Below are 21,381 nucleotides of genomic sequence, written 5' to 3' on the forward strand. Positions count from 1 at the left end.
GAACTGTTTCATTCATCAGTGTCTGTAGCTATTCACCTGTACTTCACTGTAAACAAGGGAAAATCTAATAACTTCACACCCTGAATAAAGGAAGAGCATCACCTTCTTCACTTCTTGGAGTAACCAGACGAAGGGATCACCTCAGTGCAGGGAAACGCTGTGACTTTGTCAAGATGCAAAAGTAAGATGTCCCAGAGGGAGCTTTAAGTGGCTCACTTTCATGGTGGGAAAGATATTCCACCATGAAATTAATGGTGCAGCGGAGAGCACAGTAGAAAAAATACCTTGTCCTCTAATCCCCCCATCTTTGATTCCAGCTGTAGAGTGCTGTGGTGCAAGTCTGTATATATGTCTGCTATAAAATGAAATAGATTAAATGAAGAGCTCTACAAAGAGGTCCTCAGCACTTCATATTTTCTCTTATACCATTAAGACACAGAAATTTCAGAGGATGGAAAACTAATTAGCTGTCATTCTGAAGCTTCTGAAAAATACCCAAACATTTAAAATCCAGACTGTTTTACATCACATAAGCATACTGTTTCATTGGACTGCACTCAGTGTAAAGCCTCCAATATTTACATTGTTCTGGTGATATTCTGTTTCTGGAATGATCATTGGCATCACAGGACAATACCGTGATGCAATGCCTGGGTAGCATTGGATGAGCATCTCTGTGGAATGGTTACATGATGAATATAGTCATTATGGTTTCAGCACATGGGCTTGAACAAAGCCAGAGTCAAAGACAGAAAATAATGGTTATATTTCTGACACCTTCCTTTAAATTATGAGGGAGGGCTTTGCTGGTGCTGCTGCTTCCTCACATCACTGAGTCTTGCTCTCTGAAAAGATTTAAAATAAAGAGAAATGAAGGATTCCCCTTCCCACCCCCCCTCTTTTTTTTTTTCCTCTAGGTTGCTCTGAGCTTTCTGAATGGCAAGACCAAAACTCCTTAATGCAAATATTCATGCTTCCATCCCAGGCAGTAGTTATTTATAAAGTCCAGCATGCTGTGTCTGCTTGAGGCTGCCCCATGCTGCTTGACGGCATCCTGATGTTTACTTGTGCCTACTTCCTTTTATATAGATATTCTTATACTACGCTAGTACAGCTGTCTGCTTTTAAGATGCACAGTGAATGGTGATGCTGCTCTCTACATATCAAACATAATGCATCCCTTTAGATTTTATAGTTCCCTGTGCCCCAGGTGCTGTTATTATCAGTCCTGACATCATTCATTCAATATGATGGGCCCTGTCTTTCCATTTATCTGTCATGGACAGGAGACTTTGAATCATTTTATCTTCCAAGCACAGCAACACCTTTTCTTTAAAAAGTGACTTTTCTCTGTCTCCATTTCTTGTTTTCTTCCTCGTCTAATATCTTGTGCATTATATTTATCCCCCAGTCTCTTTACTCTGCACCTCCTGTTCCCTTTTGTTTTGTCTGTTCCTGTGTATCTACCTTCTCCTCTCTCTTTTCCCCCACCCCTCCCATTTTTGGGATGCACTGATCCAGGCTCATTGCAGTCAACTAAAAGGTTCCATTGACCTTATCAAGCCTTAGGTTAGGACCAGGTAGCATCTCTCCATCCATACACACAGCTTTTGCAGAATTTAGTGCAGTTTAGTGCAGTATCTGAGGTTACCTTGCTCTCAAAGACAAGCAGGCTAAGAGTAAGACAACAAAGAAAACACATCTTTAGTAAAACTTAATGCCAGGCTTTGAGGTACAAGATTAAAAGCAAGGTCTTAAAAGTGCAAACAGATTTAAAATACAATTTTATCTCAAACCAAACAAATCTGTTCTTTAGCTACTTAACCTCTTTCTTGTTAACTCCCTGTCAGGTGTCCCAACCTTCAGACCAAGAGTGTAATGCTTCAGTTAGAAGTTCAGTTACCTCCTATGGGTTCAGAAGGGGAATCTCAACCTGATCTTTCTGTCTGTGGTGTATCAACTTCAGATGCTAGGGATCCAGTTTTCATAGAGTAGTTCTCCTCCATGACTAGCTGCATTTATATATCTTTAGAGCTGAGGATTACATAGATGTAGGAATATTCTTGGTGGCATATAATGATGACATTTGAAGCTAGCACTCACCAACAAACTCACGTAAGGATGAATTTACTCTTCTTGGAACCAGTCACAAGTTACCTTTTCTCCATGGACTGGATGGCTTAAATGCTTTGGGTTTATTCATCTTACTGGACCGTGTGGCACTATTGGAGTACATCTGAAGGACAGACTGACCAAGTGTTTCTTTGCTTGGGCAATAGTGCTGAACTTGCCCTGTATCCTTGTGACAGTCAGTGTGTTCTGGCCATGTCCATTTAGAAAAGTTTAGTAAGTAAAGATCAGAGTATCTCTTCTTCCACCAGCTCCATAGCTTCTCTTGGGTCATTCTACAGATACCTACAGAAATACTACTAGGGTCTGCTTTGAGAAGGTCAAATGTGTTCGTTTCATCTGCTTTTGCTGTGCTCCACTTGGTAGCCATGCACTGCCCCAGAGACTGCTAGTAGCTGTCCCATAGGCTGATACATATCAAAGAATGTCCTGGATGTATAAAGGTAGAGGAGGAGGCAGGTCTATAACAAAAGCATCAGGCTTGTGAATGAGAGAAATGCAGTTTAATTGTTTTGAATATATCTGGGTAATGCATCTGGGTTGAAGATGTACAACAAATAGCAGAATTACAGGTAAGCCGTAGAGAGACATAGAGGTGGGGTTTTCTTTATAGGAATTCTTTTTGGCAAATGTTTTCATAATTTCCTTTGAGCTGCAACTGGTCCCATCCAGGGTGGCAGATAGTCTTGCTAACACTGCAAAGGAGAAAAGACACATAAAACATTTAAAGCCTGGAATTGTGTTGTATGAAATGCCTTTGATTTCAGCAGTGAATTTCATTAAATCCTGCCAAACATTCAAAGCCAGTCTCAGTTTCCCAGTCCCTTTATTTGCTATCAGTACTTGAAATCAGCTTAATATTTTACCTTCACCCTTGGTTGCAGAGCATAACGGACAAAACCATTATCTGCGAATGTCATCGCTATTAGGAAGGAGAGAGAAGAAAGGAGGGGATAAGGGGGAACAGGGCTAGCAGGGAGCTGGTATCTACAAAAGTAAACAGACTTTAATTAAATTATGAGAGGCTGATTTTTCCCATTCTGCTCCCTCCTCCCATCATACTGTTAAAGTTCTGCATCTCCTTAAGAGCTGTGGATACAAGCTGCTAGGCTGAGGGCTAATATTTAAAGGTCATTTAAATGAGCAGAGATGTTAAATTGTTGAAGGGACAAAGCTGAACTTTGTCTCCCAGCTCTTGCCTTCATGCAGAGATGTTGCCTTCCTTCCCTGCAGTAAATAAGAGCTATCAAATTATTATTTTAGTGTTGGATTACACTTGCTAAACTAATACTAAGCAACCAGGAGCATCTGTGAACTGCAGGGGAGGGGACTGGCTTGTCACAGGGTCACCTCTAAGAAAAGTCACAATTTGTATCAGATCAACAGAGTTGGTAGATTGTATTACGGACAGAGTGAAACCTGTCTGAAGTGTGAGGGTGCTGTGAACCGCAGAGATGTTGGCATGCTGTGTGGAAACTGTGTGCTTATGTACGAGTAATGCATTGCAGTCCATGGGACACAGTGGAACCAGATTCTGAAGTAGGAAACACTGGTGCCTTGTCACACAGTCTACTTGGCTCTAATCTGTGTTAATAGACTTGATTAGGAGTTTTTCTTACATGCTTTTCTAACAGATCATGGGATTTCTTTATATGTTCTGAAGGAATAATGACATTTTTTACAGAGGCTTTTAGTTTAGTCTAAGAAATAGTGAAATAAAAATTGAGCTTGGGGTTGGTTTGACATTAATCTCTGTATTTACTGAATCCTTTTAGGAGTAGTTTTCAGTTGTCATGTTTCTACTCCCATGCATGTTTGACTTTGTACATTGGACTCTTCCAGCATGTACCAAGGCATTTTAACAAAGGGATAAGTGCAGGTGGTTTGAGTAGACATAAACTAGTGTCAATCCCAACAGGAAAGGTGAGGGGGGTAGGATTTTTTGTGAGCAATGACAACATTAAAAAATTATTTCTGTAGGTCTGAAATAACAAAACTTTTTTTTTTTCTTCTTCTTGTTAAATTGAAGTATGAGAATAAAAGTCCAGCCATTATTCTTTCCCTCAGAATGGAAACTCTCTTGTTATTTGCAATTAGTTGTGCTCACTGGTATATCAAACTGTGGTGCAGGAAGACATCACACACCTATGTCAAGGAAGTGTTTGAGTCTTATTTTTTTACTGGTCGCATTGGGGAAAGATAAGTTTCTGAATATAACCCAATGACTTTTTATGTGGAGTTGTACCTATCAAAAGGAAACCGTGTAAACACACAAGTTCTTGGCAGAAATACAGCTGCTAGTCTCAGTTGAGCAGCTGTTGCCCTGAAGATCAGGAGGGGTGAGCCTAAAGGTAACTTTATCTGAAGAGCCTTTAAGAAACATAACAGAAGTTGTCGTGTTTTCATGTAGAATTTTTGGCAGAAGTATCACAGTAGTATTTGCTGACTTCTCATGTGTTAGCTATTGCTAATGTTTTCTGATTTGCCAAATGAGTAAAATGGGAACTATGGATTATGAGGAAAGACGGGGATTCAGATAACAGTGAAAGTAGAGTAAACTTGGAATGGATCTTGTGATGTTATCAGAAACCCCAAGATGGCATTAGAGACCTTGTTTTTCTACATTAAAAAAGTGTGAAATACTCTTAATGACTCTTATTATTTCTTTGTCTTCCATTCTTAACCAGTTCTCCATTGTTTATACTTTTTTTTTTTTTAAAGCATTCCTGCTTTATGCCCCTTTTCCTTCAAGCATCATTTGCAAGGCATTGGTAATGCCAAAGATACTACATGCAGTACACCCTAGCTGCAGTGCAAGGCTCTGCCAATACAACAACAGACCACAGCCCCACAAATACATTTGTACTTTATTTTGTTCTAGGAGGCTGGAACAGCAAAGCTGGATGCAACTCTGTAGCTAGAAATTCATCTAATACTTAGGGGTTTTTTTTGTTTTGTTTTGTTTTTTTGGTTTTTTTTGAAACACAAGCCAGCCCAAGTTTACAATGTCACCAGAAGCATTCCAGTGCTGAACTGGAGAGTATGGAGAATGATGAGGACCTACCACAATATCTCATTTGCTGGAGGGTTGATTCCTGAATTTTATCAACATACCACAAATTGAAAATTGTGAACCAAATTACAGCAAATCCTTTGATGAGTGTGAGAAGGCTCTGATCTACACACAGTCACTAACAAGGTAGATTACTTGGATTTTGCAAAATTGTGCAGTAATGTACTGCTCCATACGGTCAAGGATCCTGCACAATCTTCCACTGATCACTGAGTCAGTAACAGAATATGTTCAAGCCAACTAAGGGAAACATTTTCTCGGTGCAAATCTGGGATCCTTATTTAGCTTTTTATTCAGTTTTTGCAGTGAAGCTAGGTGATTGTTCTACATAATGATGTAGCACACATCAAGATCTTGATGTGCTTTACATAGCAGCATTTCTTGTGAGTGGAGAAGCTTAAATGAGATATCCAGCTCATCTCATTTAAGTGAATTCATTTTTCAGACTGGTCGAAGAGATTCAAGTGCCTGTCTTCAATTAGAATGAGTAGGAGTTGGATGCACTTGTTTGCTGTGGAGATTTTGAGAAGCCTGTGCTCTATGTAAGCTGTGTGAATTTCATAGATAGCACAGAATTTATAACATTTCAGAAGATTTTTTGTTTGTAAGTAGTCTTTTGATTTGTACATACTTAGGTAAAGGAAAAACTGCATTTATTTTCAGGACTGCAACTATGTGGATGTTGGAAGGAAAGGAAATTATAAAATTCATGTACTATAAGCACCTTTGAAATATAATATGGACCGTTCGTTCATCATAGCCCAATGTTCAAAATGTTTTTATCTGTCTTCTAATTGACATTCCCTGTCCTTGTGCCAGGGCTTGCCATAATTGGAAACTTTTTGGAATTAGCTGTTGTTGTTTTGCTAGTTTGTGATGTGTTGCTTCCTAATTTCAGCCACCGTTGTTCGCTGAGTGGGGATGATCTGAACAGACAGTGGTTGACACCCAGTTCCCAGCTCCATCCAACTATTTACCACACCAAAGGTCTTCTCTATTACCTGCGCAGCATTGGCCGGGCTCCTCTGGTGAGTCTCTTCCAGAATCTTTTGTGAGTTACTGTATATGGATTACTTGCTATAGTTGCGTGAATAGTCTTGTTTTAGAGCTAGAGTGATTTGGAAAGCATCATGTGCTGTTACACTTTAATCTTACAGAATTTTTTTGGAAGTCTTGGATATTTATTACTTACTGAATCTTCTTAGCAACAACTCCAAATTTCAGAATCTCTGCACACCTGGAATATAAATAAGAAAATGAATACCTGAAAGCTCTTTAATATCCTTGAAGTACTCCAACTAAGCTAAATATTACGAGTAGGTTATTGCTATCTTCATGGCAATGATAGGAGAAATTCCACAAAGATCTAGTCTGAATGGACTATGCGAAAGCCCATGTTGGAACAACCTATGCAATCATAAAAACCACAGGAAGCAGCCCTCAAAAGGTCTGAACTTCCATGCTGCTTCAGTAATGGGAAGAAAATGGCTGGGTTTTGGGGGGTACAAGAAATTAATGAGAAATGGGTCTCATCTCAAAGCTGCAACTGGAACGGGGCTGGGATCCAGCCCATCTACTCAATCTTGCTGCCCAGCAGAATGAAAAGATAGTTCTGAGACCTCAGGAGAAAAAACACAGGGAGGTTGAAATGTTAATGAACAGATGTGGATGCACAGACTGGCAGGTTAGCTGATGATAGATACAGTCAGGCAGGAAATGTCCAAAGACACCAAATTCCCTCTGGGTTTGATCCAAAAACCCCCAGACAAGGTGAAAACATCTGTGAGTTTCTTTAAGTGAATTCTCATGGGAATGAAGTTTTTGGCTAAGGCAACAGCCCTGAAATTCAACTTTGCAGGCCAAGGAATATTGTGGAAATTCAACTCACAGTTGTGAATTTACTCACCAACCTTTTTCTTTGGTTCAGAGCAGTGTAGGATCAGTCTTGTTTTACCCTGCTGTTTTCTATGTGGCCTTTTTTAATACACAACCATCCTTGTCATATCCAGGTGCATGAAGTTGAACACCCAGTGCAAGCTTTCATCATTGCTGAGTGAAGGGAGACTATTGATCCTATCATCTCCCTCACTCACAGGTTGCATGTCAGACTTGGTAAACTGATTTTTCTTTGCTTTTGAAGAGTACATTGATTTTAGTTTATACATACTCAAAAATGCCTTTTTCCCTCCTCCAGAAGAGAGCTGGGTTTCTTTTTTTTTTTTTTTTTTTTTTACACCTCCAAGATCCCATGTTGCCAAGTTCACTGATAGCCAAATGATTTCTGTGAAGTGATTTAGTTTCATTTATCCTGGGGATGCACAAGCAGTTTCTTCAAAGCAAAGAAAAGCTGCTTGAAGGAGAAAAGGAAAGAACTTTAAAGTTAACAGCCTTTCAAACCAAAGCCATTTTAATTGGTAAGTTCTATAGACAACAGCCTGTTAAGCGCTGCTTTTTTTTTTCCTTCTCTTGTTGGCTCTGGGCACCCTAGTAAGACAAGGGACTGGATGCACTGTGGCATTGCAGGCTTCTGCAGCATGGGATCTCGTTTTGACTGAGAGCATCAAAGCGAGAGTGTTGGAGACCTTTTGTCTGGGAGCAGCCAGGTCTGCTGGGGAGAGGGAAGTTACTGTCTCCTTGAGTATTTGTGGGAGTATTTGTGGTGAGAAACTGCTATGGTTTAGAAGTTATAGTTGATAATGCAGTTGCAGCACACAACAGGGAACCTGCAGCTTGTACAGAGTCTGAGCTGCAGTGAAGAGCAGGATGCCCTCAGAGGGGACAGAAGAAAACTTTCTAGGGACCAGGAGACATGGAGCAGTTTGCTGCCATTTGAAGGTGTTATATCAAGCTTGGAAACAAGCATGTGCCTACAAGGATGTAGCTCATTGTGAGGAAAAAACCCTAAGCATGTCTACCTCGAAACTCTGAGATTCAAAGTCCTGTCACAATGCTATCAAGGAAAAAAAATGAGGCTTTACGTAAAAAAAAAAAAAAAAAATTCAAAATGTTCCATTTTCCAACAGCTTTTCTTGCTTTCCATTTTCTATTTTGCTTTTCCTTTATTTTAAAAGATGCCTGGTTCTGTGACTCATGAGGAGGGTTGTTTTTGAGTTAGAAAGCAGTCCTTATCTTTAGGATGATCAGTGCTGGCAAATAACTTTATATAGATGAAAATTTGCATGTGTGTCTTGAGTCATATCCCAGTGAAGGCAAGCCTTAGGAGTTTGACTAGTTTGTGTATATTAGTGTCCCAGCCATATGGAAGGACACACTGTAGAAAAAGGACTGGTAGGTCCTAAGTTTGCTTAGTGTTTGTCCAGACATATCCCAGGAAGAATATTGTATTGGGTGCTCAAACTACAAAATATAGCTTAGCCTTGGCTGAATAGTGAGACATAAGCTACCCTGTAGTGTGAAAAAGGGGCAGAAGAATGTATTATAAAGAATAATTGAGTATAGACATTGGGAGTGACTGCAGTATCTAGAAAACTTAATTAAAACGTAGCTCCATATAACTTGCAAATAGAAAGAAAGTATTTCCAATAGCACTGATGCTTCTGCTGTGGAAGCTGGCGACAATCAGTGAAAGATCCCATGGCCTGAAACAGCAGCTGCATTATAGAACCTGGCTTTGATAATCCCTTACCAATAAAGAGGTCTTATTCCAGACCTGTCACTAAGGACTCATCTGCAGGTTTCTTGAGGTGCAGAATTATAGACCTGCTGCTGATCAGGCAGCCCAGCTACTGACTATCTGATCATCCCTGTGTGGTTTCTTGATACATAAAATAATATTTTAGGCAGATAATACATTGTGTCTTTTGTGTGTTGGTAATTCCGTAAATTGGCAGGTAATTGATACCCAATTGAGCTGGGTCCTCTGCCTTGAAATAAGACGAAAGCTATAAAATCCTCTTTGATATTCACAAGAATAAATTCTAAGTTGTACCTGTGGTTAACCTAAGCTATGACTATGTATTGCTGATAGCTTAGATGAAACACTAGCTGGAAAAATGTCTGTCATTAAGAGAACCAATAAATGTAGCTCTTTGGAAGGAGACATTACAGGATAATTGCACGTGGTTCAGACAGATTTACTTCAAGTGCAGGGGCTGCATAAGTCCTGCAAAATATGCACACAGACTGAGGGGGCCGAATCTCTGGGGTCTGTGCAATGCTGGCTTTTTTCTTTTGGAAATTATGTTGGTTGTAGGTTTGCACCAATGAGGAGCTCTCAGACTGCCCTGTTTGTCCTCCCCTTTCTGCCTTTGCTGAGTACCAAGGGTATAAGTAAAGCAGGAGCAGTTGTTGCTGGGTAGGTCACTGTTCACATGCTTCAGGTGTGGAAAGTGCGTGCTGCAGGGATGGGGATGTGCAGACCCAGAACCCTGCAGAGAGCTGGAGGTGAGTGGTAGTGCAGGAAGGAAAGTTGACAGGTCAGAAACCAAAAGAAGGAGCAGCGTAAGCTACATGCTCAATTCCTAGATAATTAAATTCCCTGACTTGCTGCAGCTAAACTTAGTTACTGTAGAGCTGGTAAATAAACATACTAGGGTAAATCTTGCCCTAACAGTTGGTGGAAGAAGCTCATCTACTCCATCTGTTTCTCCCCTCTTCTATATGTATTTATGTAAGAATATGTATTTTTTTTTTTTTTACCCTGTATTTCTTCCCCATCTCTGTTTATATTGATGTATAATTCTTCCCTACCACCCTATACCCATTCTTTTGTCTCCGACATAAGCCCTGGAAAACTGTTTCAATGAAGTCTTGAAGGTCCTTTCTACTCAGTGGTGGATACTGTTTTAAAATGAACCAATTCCTTCTCTTTAGAAATTCTTGTCTTTTCATTGACAGATTTCTGAATATTCCTGATAAAGACATGGAGAATATATGTAACAGCAGTGTGTATATCGACTCCATATCTCAGAGGGCACTGAGACTGATTATTCTTTAAGACTTGGGTCAATATTTACCTCTTGGGTCATTAAATCGTGATTTTCATTTCTATAGGAGTCGATATCTGCCTATAAAGGCAATCAAAACTTCTGCTAAAACTGGGAATGTGCCTTGTGCCTAGTTTATATGACAGCTGACATAAAAGAGATGGATTAGATAGGCATATTAGTGTGGAATGAGATTATTTGCCATGAAGATAGGTCATGTTCTCTGCTTGGCTTCCAGGAATTCATGCAAAGATCTGACAACATTGTGCAATACAGTTGCACAATTGTATTTTCCTGAAAATTATGTAGCACAGGTCTTGAATTTAAAGACAACAAAGTGATGATTAATTGCTTGGGAAAGCACAGATTTGAAATCTCATGAGGATAAAGCTGGAGTTTAGAAGTAGAAAGAGCCTGACAAATGGCTCTGCTGTTGTATCATAAGTTACCATGAACCCTTAGGTTCCTGAGTTGCCATGGATTCTTGCGCAGGTGTCATGTTTATTTCTGCTGCAGACAGAAATGCACTAGTCTTGACTCTGGATCCCTGAGATCATGTCAGATCGAATAAAGCAAGCAAGATACAACTGATTAACAAAGTTTGACACGTTATAGGCATGGCCCAGAGTCTAAGCTACTCTGAAGAGACCTGAAAAAATCATAACACCCCCCCTTGTCTTATAGTGCTTATTATGAAGAACCAGGAAACTTCTTCAATGTTCAAGACTTTGCCTTTTATTTTTTTCTTTTTTTTTTTTTTCTTTTTCCCCTCCCCCCTCTCCCTAGGTATTCTGTGACTACCACGGACACTCCCAGAAAAAGAACGTGTTTCTTTATGGCTGCAGCATCAAGGAGACCTTGTGGCAAGCAGGCTGCATGGTTGACACATCAGTTATCACAGAAGATGTTGGCTACAGGGTAGGTCCGCTTTGTTCCTTTCTGCAATTACTGGTGTGTATGTGCATCTACATAGCTACTTAAGATAAGGCCAGCTCACAAATTTTGGAGATAAGTGCAAGCTACCCTTACTCTAGAGAAGTAATGGTCCAGAGAGTTTCAGATCATGCATAATATCTTCAGGCACCAGATATTAGCAAGAATATTGTCAGTAGATAGGTCCCTATTTATTTCATTTTGCTAACATGCTGTGTTATAATCTTTGGCTACAGACTAATAGGGCAGCAATATTTTTGTGTGGTTTATAATTTCTAAATTTACGTACACTTTTGTCCCCTCACCCCACCGTAATAAGAAAATAAATAGGAATTACATAATGGTAACTGAGAAAATGACAATGTGCCCCTGTCCTACTCAGTTGAATTGCTTCATCACAAAGTGTTCCTGGTCCCACTGAAAACATCAGAGAATTCAATGGGTGTCAAACAGACCTAACATAGAATCATAGAATCATTTCGGTTGGAAAAGACCTTCAAGATCATCAAGTCCAACCATTAACCATGCCCCCTAAACCATGCCCTGGAGTACCCTGTCCACTCGCTTTTTGAATACCTCCAGGGATGGTGAATCAACCACTTCCCTGGGCAGCCTGTTCCAATACCTGACAACCCTCTCAGTAAAAAAATTTTTCCTAATATCTAACCTAAATCTCCCTTGCCTCAACTTGAGGCCATTTCCTCTTGTCCTATCTCCAGACACCTGACAGAAGAGACCAGCACCCCCCTCACTACAACCCCCTTTCAGGTAGTTGTAGAGAGCGATAAGGTCTCCCCTCAGCCTCCTCTTCTCCAGACTAAACAACCCCAGATCCCTCAGCCGCTCCTCATAAGACTTGTGCTCCAGGCCCCTCACCAACTTGGTTGCCCTTCTCTGGACACGCTCAAGCAGCTCAAGGTCTTTCCTGTAGTGAGGGGCCCAAAACTGAACACAGTACTCGAGGTGCGGCCTCACCAGTGCCGAGTACAGGGGAACAACCACCTCCCTGTTCCTGCTGGCCACGCTGTTCCTGATACAGGCCAGGATGCGATTGGCCTTCTTGGCCACCTGGGCACACTGCTGGCTCATATTCAGCTGGCTGTCAACCAGCACCCCCAGGTCTTTCTCTGCCGGGCAGCTTTCCAGCCACTCTTCCCCAAGCCTGTAGTGCTGCATGGGGTTGCCGTGACCAAAGTGCAGGACCCGACACTTGGCCGTGTTAAACTTCATACAATTGGCCTCAGCCCATCGATCTAGCCTGTCCAGATCTCTCTGTAGAGCCTCCCTACCCTCAAGCAGATCGACCCTGCCTCCCAACTTGGTGTCGTCTGCAAACTTGCTGAGGGTGCACTCGATCCCCTCATCCAAATCATCAATAAAGATATTAAACAGAACAGGGCCCAACACCGAGCCCTGGGGAACACCACTTGTGACCCGCTGCCAACTGGATTTCACCCCATTCACCACAACCCTCTGGGCTCGGCCATCCAGCCAGTTTTTCACCCAGTGAACATGGTGGAGTTATCTCCAAAGCAAGTGCTTGGCGTCATAGCTAGGGAAATTTTTCTGGAATTAGAAAGAAAAAAATACTAAAATCTGTTTTATTTCTACTTCATGTGAATGTCTCTTCCATCAAACTGTTCTCTGGATTTTCTGCCTGTCTTTTTTTGTGTGTGTGTCTGTTTAGATGATATTTTTGTCTTAAATGACAAATTTCTGTGGAAAAAAAGGATCTTAAGCTCTAATTATAGTCTTAAAAAATGTTAATTTCACAAAACATTAACTGTGGCCTTAAACTGATTATAGAGGTATTGCTTGGTTCACTCCAACCTGAAAGAGGTTGAAAAGTCTTTTTCAGTTTACGTCTCTCTAATTTTCACTACTTCAGTACAAATACTAATTATCCTCCCATAAGGGTGCCACATCTTCTGTGTTCATCTTATGGCATTGTACACAGCATACTGAAACTTTTAAGAAAGTGCTCCAGCCTTCATCATGAGGGGTCCCTGTGGTAAACACTGTTTCACAAAGAAAGCAGGGACTGTGCTTACAGTCAGGACATCTTTTGCTGTGTTTGAATTCAGAGGGCTTGAAAAGGCTAAGGATGGTTCATTGTTACACAAACAGAATTCAAATGCTGCTGTCAGCATCTGGAGCCTGTCTTGAATCTGCAATGAAGAAAGGCTCCAAGGCTGTCCAAGAATACACTGCAGTGGCCTATAAGAAAGATTTTGTGGTTCAAATCATGTTTTGCACAAAACAGGAGATGCATGCTTGCTGCAGTTCCTTCTTACGGGTCACCCTCTTCCTTCTCAGGCTGGGGAAACTGAGTCTATAGGAGAACATATCTGCAATTGCAAACTGCAGCAGATAATCACCCCTGTCTCAGACCTGCTTCTTTGCACTGTTTGTACAGGTTTCTCTCTTGCCTTCTGTAGGTAGTTGGGGATTAATCTGGCCTCCATGATTGATTTTTCTCCCCAGGAGAAGGAACCAAATACCTCAAGAAAATGTTGTTTTTTGGAACAGCCTTTGCCTCATACGTCATAGACTCAGCTGCAGCCCTTGGCAATATACAGGAGTAAGAGTCTTCATTACTTTCTAATATTCGGTGGCCTTGGGTGACTTGCGCAGCATTGGCATCGCAAAGCCCAGCTTGAAGATTTGTCCTTTTGATAGCCATTCCAGGCCCCTTTGACAGCAACCTCTGCAGGGATGTCAGCAAAGAAATATAATTCCATTGTCTCCTAATGGGATTGGAGGTTTATGGGCAGGGTCCTGTGTGAGGGAGTCGCTTCCTTGGCTGTTGTACATGCTAAATCCAGCTGTGCGTGAGAAAGGGAACACAGTCACACTGCTGCATTATCATAAAAACATCCTTTAAAAACGTGTGTTTTCACTCTTTCAAAATACACTATTGAAAGATAATTAATGAGAAGAATATGTAGAGAAGAAAGAACCATTAGTGTGAAATCCAGTGACCACTGGTAAAATGAAAAGAATATTAAATTCAGATTTGCTAATGCTCCTAAATGAGTCCTGCGTAGAGGCATTACTGTTACCTGCCAGCGTTTTTATTTAATTAAATGTTAAAGATTGATTATGCATATAAGTTCAATTGTTTTAAAAAGCTAAACTGGATTAAGGATCTGGTTATTGTATTTGATAGTATATATTTATAAAAAAATCCATGTGTTCGTTCAGATAAGGGCAAAATGGAAACTATCTGAAACTTCACATACGGTTTAACTGGATCTCATGATTGTGCTGAGGCTTATAAACATCTGGGAGATAGGGCTTTGCTTCATTTTTTTAATTCCTGTTCAACCCAAATCCAAGAAAACCTGGAAGCACTGCATGAAAGCATACTATTTTGTGATCCCCATGCAGCAAGTAGCACATTGAAGGTAATCCAGAAATGTTGGATGTTTTGTCTAAGGCAAGCAGTCAATTTTAAAGATTCCTCTGTTTGGTATGCCCACAGGAAAGGGAGTGCTGTAGCTCTTAGTAGCACACCGGAGATCTTGACTTAAGAGTGATGCTCGTGGTGGTCTCAGATTTAAACTGGAATCTCTTGCTTTGTTCCAGTTTTCTCCACCTCCTTTTTTTCATCTGAAAAATGGACCTCATAGATCTTTAGATCTATACCTTCCAGAACTGGTAAAGTCCATTGACAGCTGTAGCCAGAATATACTGAAATGAAATTTACTTTTTTGTTATGTGTATGGTTGTGTATGGTTAAGCTGTTTGCAAGAGATACTGCAAAATAGTTTAGGCCAAAGATTTATCATTCACATCAAACCTGTTTGAGGAAAAGACATTATTCTTTCACTTTCAGTGAAACCAAATATTCCCGTACAGTGCTATGAAGTAAAGCTCAACAGAATGGAACTACAATTGCTCAGAATCAGTCAGTGAAACTGATTGTTATTGGAAAGTGAAATTAGCTGGTTGGCTTTCACCGCCCAAACTGAATGAAATTCAAAGGTAAATGCCATTAGCAATAAGTGGGAACTCCTTCTATATGATTCCATTCAGTTCAGATGTTTAAGCAAGCTGTCATCAAAGAAATAATGAATGTCCCCATTTTGCTTGCTCTTCTCTAGATGGATCAAACGGTCTCTTAGCATACGTTATGATTAGTATACCAGCACTAAAATTTAGACACACGCACACGTGTGTGTACACACGTGCGTGTATATGTGAGTGTGTACCTAAAGGTCCAGTCTCTACGTAGAGCACACCTAGCGTTAATGTATCTAGTATATGTTTTTACAGAGCGTAAAAGTAACACATTTAGCACTGTTTAATGACTAAGTAATTGTTGCCTCTGCACTGATGGAAATATTTTGATACTGCAGTGTATTAGGAGTGTTTATAGATGTTGTTGGGAAATATGATTTCTAGAATAAGAAAATCACTCGAGGCTGAGATGTAAATTTTACTGGGTTTTCATGATTACTTTTTATTGTGATTCTCTAAATGAGGTGTATAAAATATATCATTTGGACTCAGATGAGAATATTTTGGTTTGTTTCACAATGCAAGTTATTTAAATGTTGAGCTCTATTTTCATCTAATTATGTGCGACCTTCCGTGAGAATACACATCCCCTTTCTCTGCTCTGTGCTAGGTTGAGACAAAACTCCTCCCATAGCCGAATCCCTTGTCAAATTGTGGATGCATGATGGGAGGACATATAGTATAGCTGGAGAGGGGAGCAGGGGAATATCAGGTACTGAACCATGACTGCAGCCCTCTCAGCAGCACAACAGGAAGGTGTAGGTTAACGTCAAAGCAGCATGCAAACAAAACTCTGTGACTTCAGCAGTCCCAAACTATTGGGTGTGAAAATGTTTGATTTAGAATGAGATACAGCAAGTGTACTGGATATTTTGCATTTTAGTTTTTGGGATGAAACAAATGTTTGAATGTAAGGATTTCACATGGGATGGAAATAATGCACTGGTTGGAGCTCTCAGTAAGAGTGCCTACAGATAGATTTGATTATATACACATTAAAAACTACAGGTCTCTCTGTATATGTGTGTTTGATATAAACACGTGCACATCTGTACAGTTCATTTTCTCATCACTGCTGATACTTTCTCATAGACTCTTCCTAAAATCCTGGATAAAGTAGCCCCTGCGTTTGTCATGAACAGCTGCAGCTTCCTAGTGGAGAAGTCCCGGGAGTCAACAGCCCGGGTGGTGGTATGGAAGGAAATGGGTGTGTTGAGGAGCTACACCATGGAGAGTACATACTGCGGCTGCAGCCACGGACTCTACAAAGTGAGTAAATCTTTCAAAGAACCCTGTGCCACCCTCCTCCTAATGCACATCTCATAAGCTTGGGTAAAGTGGAGGAAATAGCCATTGTCTTGATGCTTAGCATTGTCTGCACTCTCCAGACCCATGTAGCCATGCTCTGAGGTTTCATTTAACAGTGAAATGAAAAGAAACTCCAGCCTGGAGACAAAAGCATTGAGCTGAAGTAAGGAGTGTTTTTGAGATGATAGGGGACACTTATCCTTATAAGGGCATTCACAGTGTTGTAAAAAAGCGTGTTGGCAGGTCATACGGACATTGTTGAGCCTAGTTCTAAGGTAATTAACTTGAATACTAGTGGCACCAAGGTCTTTGGTACAGGCTAGCTGCCTCAGCATTCACCTGACTGAATTTAAGAGCTTGCGCTGAGAATCCTGCATTTGGAGTTGCCTGTTACTGACAGCCAAAAGCGGCTAATCTAAGGCTAGTTTTGACAGCTGTCCATGAGCTCAAGGTATGCCTGTGACTGTGGTCTAGACAGACCCGATTTCCACATCAAATGAGGTTCTAGCCTTTGTAGGAAAGGCTGTACTCGTACCAAATGCATCAGAGACATCAGTCTATGAAATCTCCTGGCACTCTTTAAGTACAGAGGATGAACTTTGGTAATTGCATTTGAGTGATCATAATTTCCATTCACTCAAATGGTGAATTCTTTTGCTTGTTCCTTTCCCAAACCTGTTGCTTTCACTGAAAGTCTTCCGTATTCCATCTCATTTCTCCCACTAGGGAGCAATCCTTATCTGTACAGCATTAATAAGCAGTTAAGGATCCTGAAAGACCCTTAAGGAAAGAGCCATTATTACAAATAACAATTAATTAATAAGACATTCAAATGATTATCTGTGGAAGCTCTATACTAATCCTTTTACCTCTCTGTAGAATGCAGCCAGGAAGTAATCAGCTGCTGTTTTAACCATGCTCTACTATACACACATCAATTCCAAGACAGGAAAGGCAGAAGAAAAAAACAGTAGACAGTTTAAAGAAAGAGAATATAATTGCCCTGGGCATTACATCTAACACTCCCTACTCCTGGGAAGTGCTAATGGTTTTTTAATAGGCACCACAGGTCAAGACAGTGGTTTTGAATCTTTTTTTAGACAGTGGGAGAAAATCTACCTCAACTGAAGTCACTGACAAAACTCCTAGTGATCTACATAGAGGAGGATTTCACTGATTTCCTAGATAATCACAGTAAGACTTAAAACAGTGACACGTCAGATTATATCAATATCTACTCATTTGTTCTCCTCCAGCATCTGTGAGGTCTTTAACCCAAATTTGCTTAATTTGTGCCATTAGATGCTTGAAATACTCGGAAGACAACATTAAATGCCACATTCAGATGTTGCATTTAAGCACTGTGCCATCCACGCTGGCTCTGTATTATATAGTAGAGGTAACAGAAATAAGCAGAAAGACCTAATGCAGATGGTTCAGGATACTTTTTTTAAAGAAATCCTTTAAAATGTGTGAAACTATTTTCTACATTCTTTCTCGTCCTCTTTTTCATCACTGGTCAGGACCACAGGCAGCCACTGAGGACAAGAGCAAGTTGACATACGAGGGCTTGTGATTGGTGACAGAATCCAATGTTCTCATGGCCCACAAGGAAGTCTGTAAGCTGTAAAGCCTTTCTGAAATGTCCATTCTGAACACCTTGAAAAGCTAAGTCCCAGTTGGATCATTGGGTTATTTTTATGAGGTCACATATCCTTTTTTTTTTTTTCTTTGTTTAGGATTATCATTCATCTCAAAGATGGAAGATACATAAATATTGCCATGAGGGGGGCATTTCTTTTTTTTCACGATTTCTTCATGATTTCTTCACCATTTCTTCACCACAAACACTTTTTGCAGTTTCTCTGATTCAGGCAGATTTAAAGTATTTCCACTCATTTTTTCCAAGTACACTAAGTACCCAACTGGTTAGTATCAAAATGAAATATAATTTCTTATGTTGACACTTATGCTGGACCTGCATATAAATACATAAACTATCTCTTTCAAATAATTGATATTAATGTACTATTCCTCTTCCTTTTAGCGGTCTTTAGAGTTGGTTCTTCCTTGCTTGTTCTTACAAGTGCATTATTTAGGGTATGGACTTGACAGGCTGACCTGAAGATTTTGTTGCATAATACCATTTAATGCTCAGCTTCCATCTGTCAAGCCAAAACTACTTCAGTAGTATCTGGAAGCCCTGAAATTATTCCTGTAAACTGGAAATTAATTACATAAGAGGTCACATTTTTCTAGAGACTTCAACCTGAGTTCTTTACTCTTGCACCCTCAAGTTGATGTGTGTGTAAAGAATAGACTGAGACTAATGCTCAGGCAGGAGATGTCAGCATCCTATATTTAGAGCTTTCTGATATTTGGATTAGTAGATTTGTATTTAACAGTGAATGGAATCAGTTTCTTAATTGCATAGGATTGATCTCTGTGTAGGGATATACCCAGAATCTTCCCTGGACAAGCATGCCCTTATGTTTTTGATACTTTCATACCTTGAAGTACAGTACAAACAGCTGCTAGGATTTTAAACATCTCATTATATGCAGCAGAGGCTCCCAAGTCCAGCATCATTCAGTGAATCAGTGGGCAAACTTTTAATAGAGCGCAGGAGACCTGGATCCTGGTCTTTAGTTATCTTCCTGTTTGTAAGGGGTGAAAGTAATTAATTCAAGTAGCTGCTTTGCTGGCTATGAGCACAGATACAGTGCTTGGAGTTGCACAGAGACCTCTAATAGGGATTGTGCAAAGGATTTAGGAAGAGCAAGAGAGCATTGCAGAGGCTGCAAGAGGTTAAAATATTAATTGCACAAGGCTGGTAAGTGTGCCCCCTCTCACCACATGTCGAGGAAGGGCTGAGGTAAACCAGAACCTAATTTTTCTGATAGAGAGTCCAGAAAAGATGCTGTAAGATTTTTTCCAAGGAATGTGTGTGTCCTTTCTTGGATTGAACTGTAGCCTTCATTTTTACAATAGTTTAGTGACTGAAAGATAAGGCAGGAATTTGGAACTATTGATATGTAAATGAGAAAGAATAGTGACCCCAACCTCATTTAAAAGTCATTTGATTTCAAATGGGGAGGAGGGTGGAAATGAAAGGAGAAAAGAGACGGTTTGTCTCTGTCGAATCTCCCTGTCTGTGTGATCAATGGAAATGCAATAAGCCAACTACACTTAATGAAGCAAAACATAAAACTAAAAGAAACTATTGATCTTATCTAAGGTTTTGTTCAACATAAGGAAGAAGAAAAGAAGGGGAAAAAAATATCCAAACTCTTTTTCATTTTGTCTGGATTGCCCAATTCAGTCTTAGAGGAGCAGTGTCTCCATTTGAAAGTTGCTAAAAACAAAGCAGCCAATTTCTGTAGGGAATTCTCCCTCCTGCTTCTGCCAGTTTACAACCTTATAGTCAAAACAGAAAACAACTGGGGGGGCGGGGAGGGGGGAAACCAACCGAAACTGCTTATCATTTCTTTGCTCATGTGAAGGCAGTCTGCGTTGCTCCCTCCTTGGAGCTTTTACACCTCCAGCTTACCGTGTGATTTTTATTGCTGCCTCCCTTTTGTGGCATGTAGAGCCCCTTCTCTTCTTTTGTTTTTAAAAGACTAAATGCAAGGCTGTACTGTAAGAAGTTCTGCTGAGTACAGGTGTAGTCAGGTACAATCATGACCCCAAAAGAATCAAATCTCCAGTGACACATATTGATATTTTCCCAAGTTTCTTGTGTGTCGTGGTTTAACCCCAGCCAGCAACTAAGCACCATGCAGCCGCTCGCTCACTCCCCCCTACCCAGAGGGATGGGGGAGAGAATCAGGGAAAAAAGTAAAAATCGTAGGTTGAGATAAGAACAATCTAATAGAACAGAAAGGAAGAAAATAATAATGATAATAACAATAATAAAATTATAATAGTAATAAAAGAATTGGAATATACAAAACCAGTGATGCACAATGCAATTGCTCACCACTCACCAACCCATGCCCAGTTAGTTCCTGAGCAGCAATCCACCCCTACCTCAAGCCAACTCCCCCCAGTTTATATACTGGACATGACATCACATGGTATGGAATATCCCTTTGGCCAGTTTGGGTCAGCTGTCCTGGCTGTGTCCCCTCCCAACTTCTTGTGCCCCTCCAGCCTTCTTGCTGGCTGGGCATGAGAAGCTGAAAAATCCTTGACTTAGTCTAAACACTACTTAGCAACAACTGCAAACATCACTGTGTTATCAACATTCTTCTCATACGGAATCCAAAACATGACACTATACCAGCTACTAGAAGGAAAATTAACTCTATCCCAGCCAAAACCAGGATATTGTGTGATTCGTTTTCCAACTTGCCTATCTCTTTGCTGTTACCATGTTCTATCATGCTACAGTTTCACTGTTCTTCTTGATTCCTTGTTACCTAGCCAACTAATTAAGACCTTTCTATAGCATATTGCACTGTGCTGTTCCATTCATTACTGCATCTATCATCCTACAAGTTAATATCCTTTGTGCCATGGTATACAGCTGAGTTCCAAACCGTATGTCTTGGTAATATAGCAAATCTAAAAAATTCAGCTTCATGCTCTGTTAAGTAAATACTATCTCCTTCAAAGGGATTATAAACAACAAGGAGTAACAAATGAGTTTTAAAATAATTGCAAATATCTTGACAATGCCCTTTGAAGGAGATTTGACTAGTGATATGTATCCTTCTTTGAAGAAAGCCTTTGGGAGAGCTGAGAAAAAAAGATTTTTTTTTTTTTTTTTCCTGCCCAGTTTAATTCCTCTAAGTCAGAGGAATTGAATACCCCAAATTTTCTCATTGGACTTGATTAGAGGAAAAAGCCATTTGCAGAGACACTGGAAGGAGAGAGATCAGCACCAAGCAGCATAGCCATACAGTTCGTAAGACTTTCTTGATAGTCATTCAAAACATCTTTGTTGAACAGAAGTGGTGAGAATTA

General features: G+C 40.3%; 1 protein-coding gene across 1 annotated transcript in view; it reads left to right on the forward strand.

Annotated features, from left to right (window-relative positions):
• Positions 1–21,381, forward strand: part of AGBL1 (AGBL carboxypeptidase 1) — a 298,158-nt gene that overhangs the window by 151,290 nt on the left and 125,487 nt on the right. The window contains exons 19-21 of the mRNA XM_052808912.1: positions 6,102–6,231; positions 10,936–11,067; positions 16,198–16,374. Coding sequence (XP_052664872.1) covers positions 6,102–6,231; positions 10,936–11,067; positions 16,198–16,374 — 439 coding nt within the window. The remainder of the gene's footprint in view (positions 1–6,101; positions 6,232–10,935; positions 11,068–16,197; positions 16,375–21,381) is intronic.

The sequence above is a fragment of the Harpia harpyja genome, chromosome 14, assembly GCF_026419915.1.
Source record: "Harpia harpyja isolate bHarHar1 chromosome 14, bHarHar1 primary haplotype, whole genome shotgun sequence".
NCBI lineage: Eukaryota > Metazoa > Chordata > Aves > Accipitriformes > Accipitridae > Harpia > Harpia harpyja.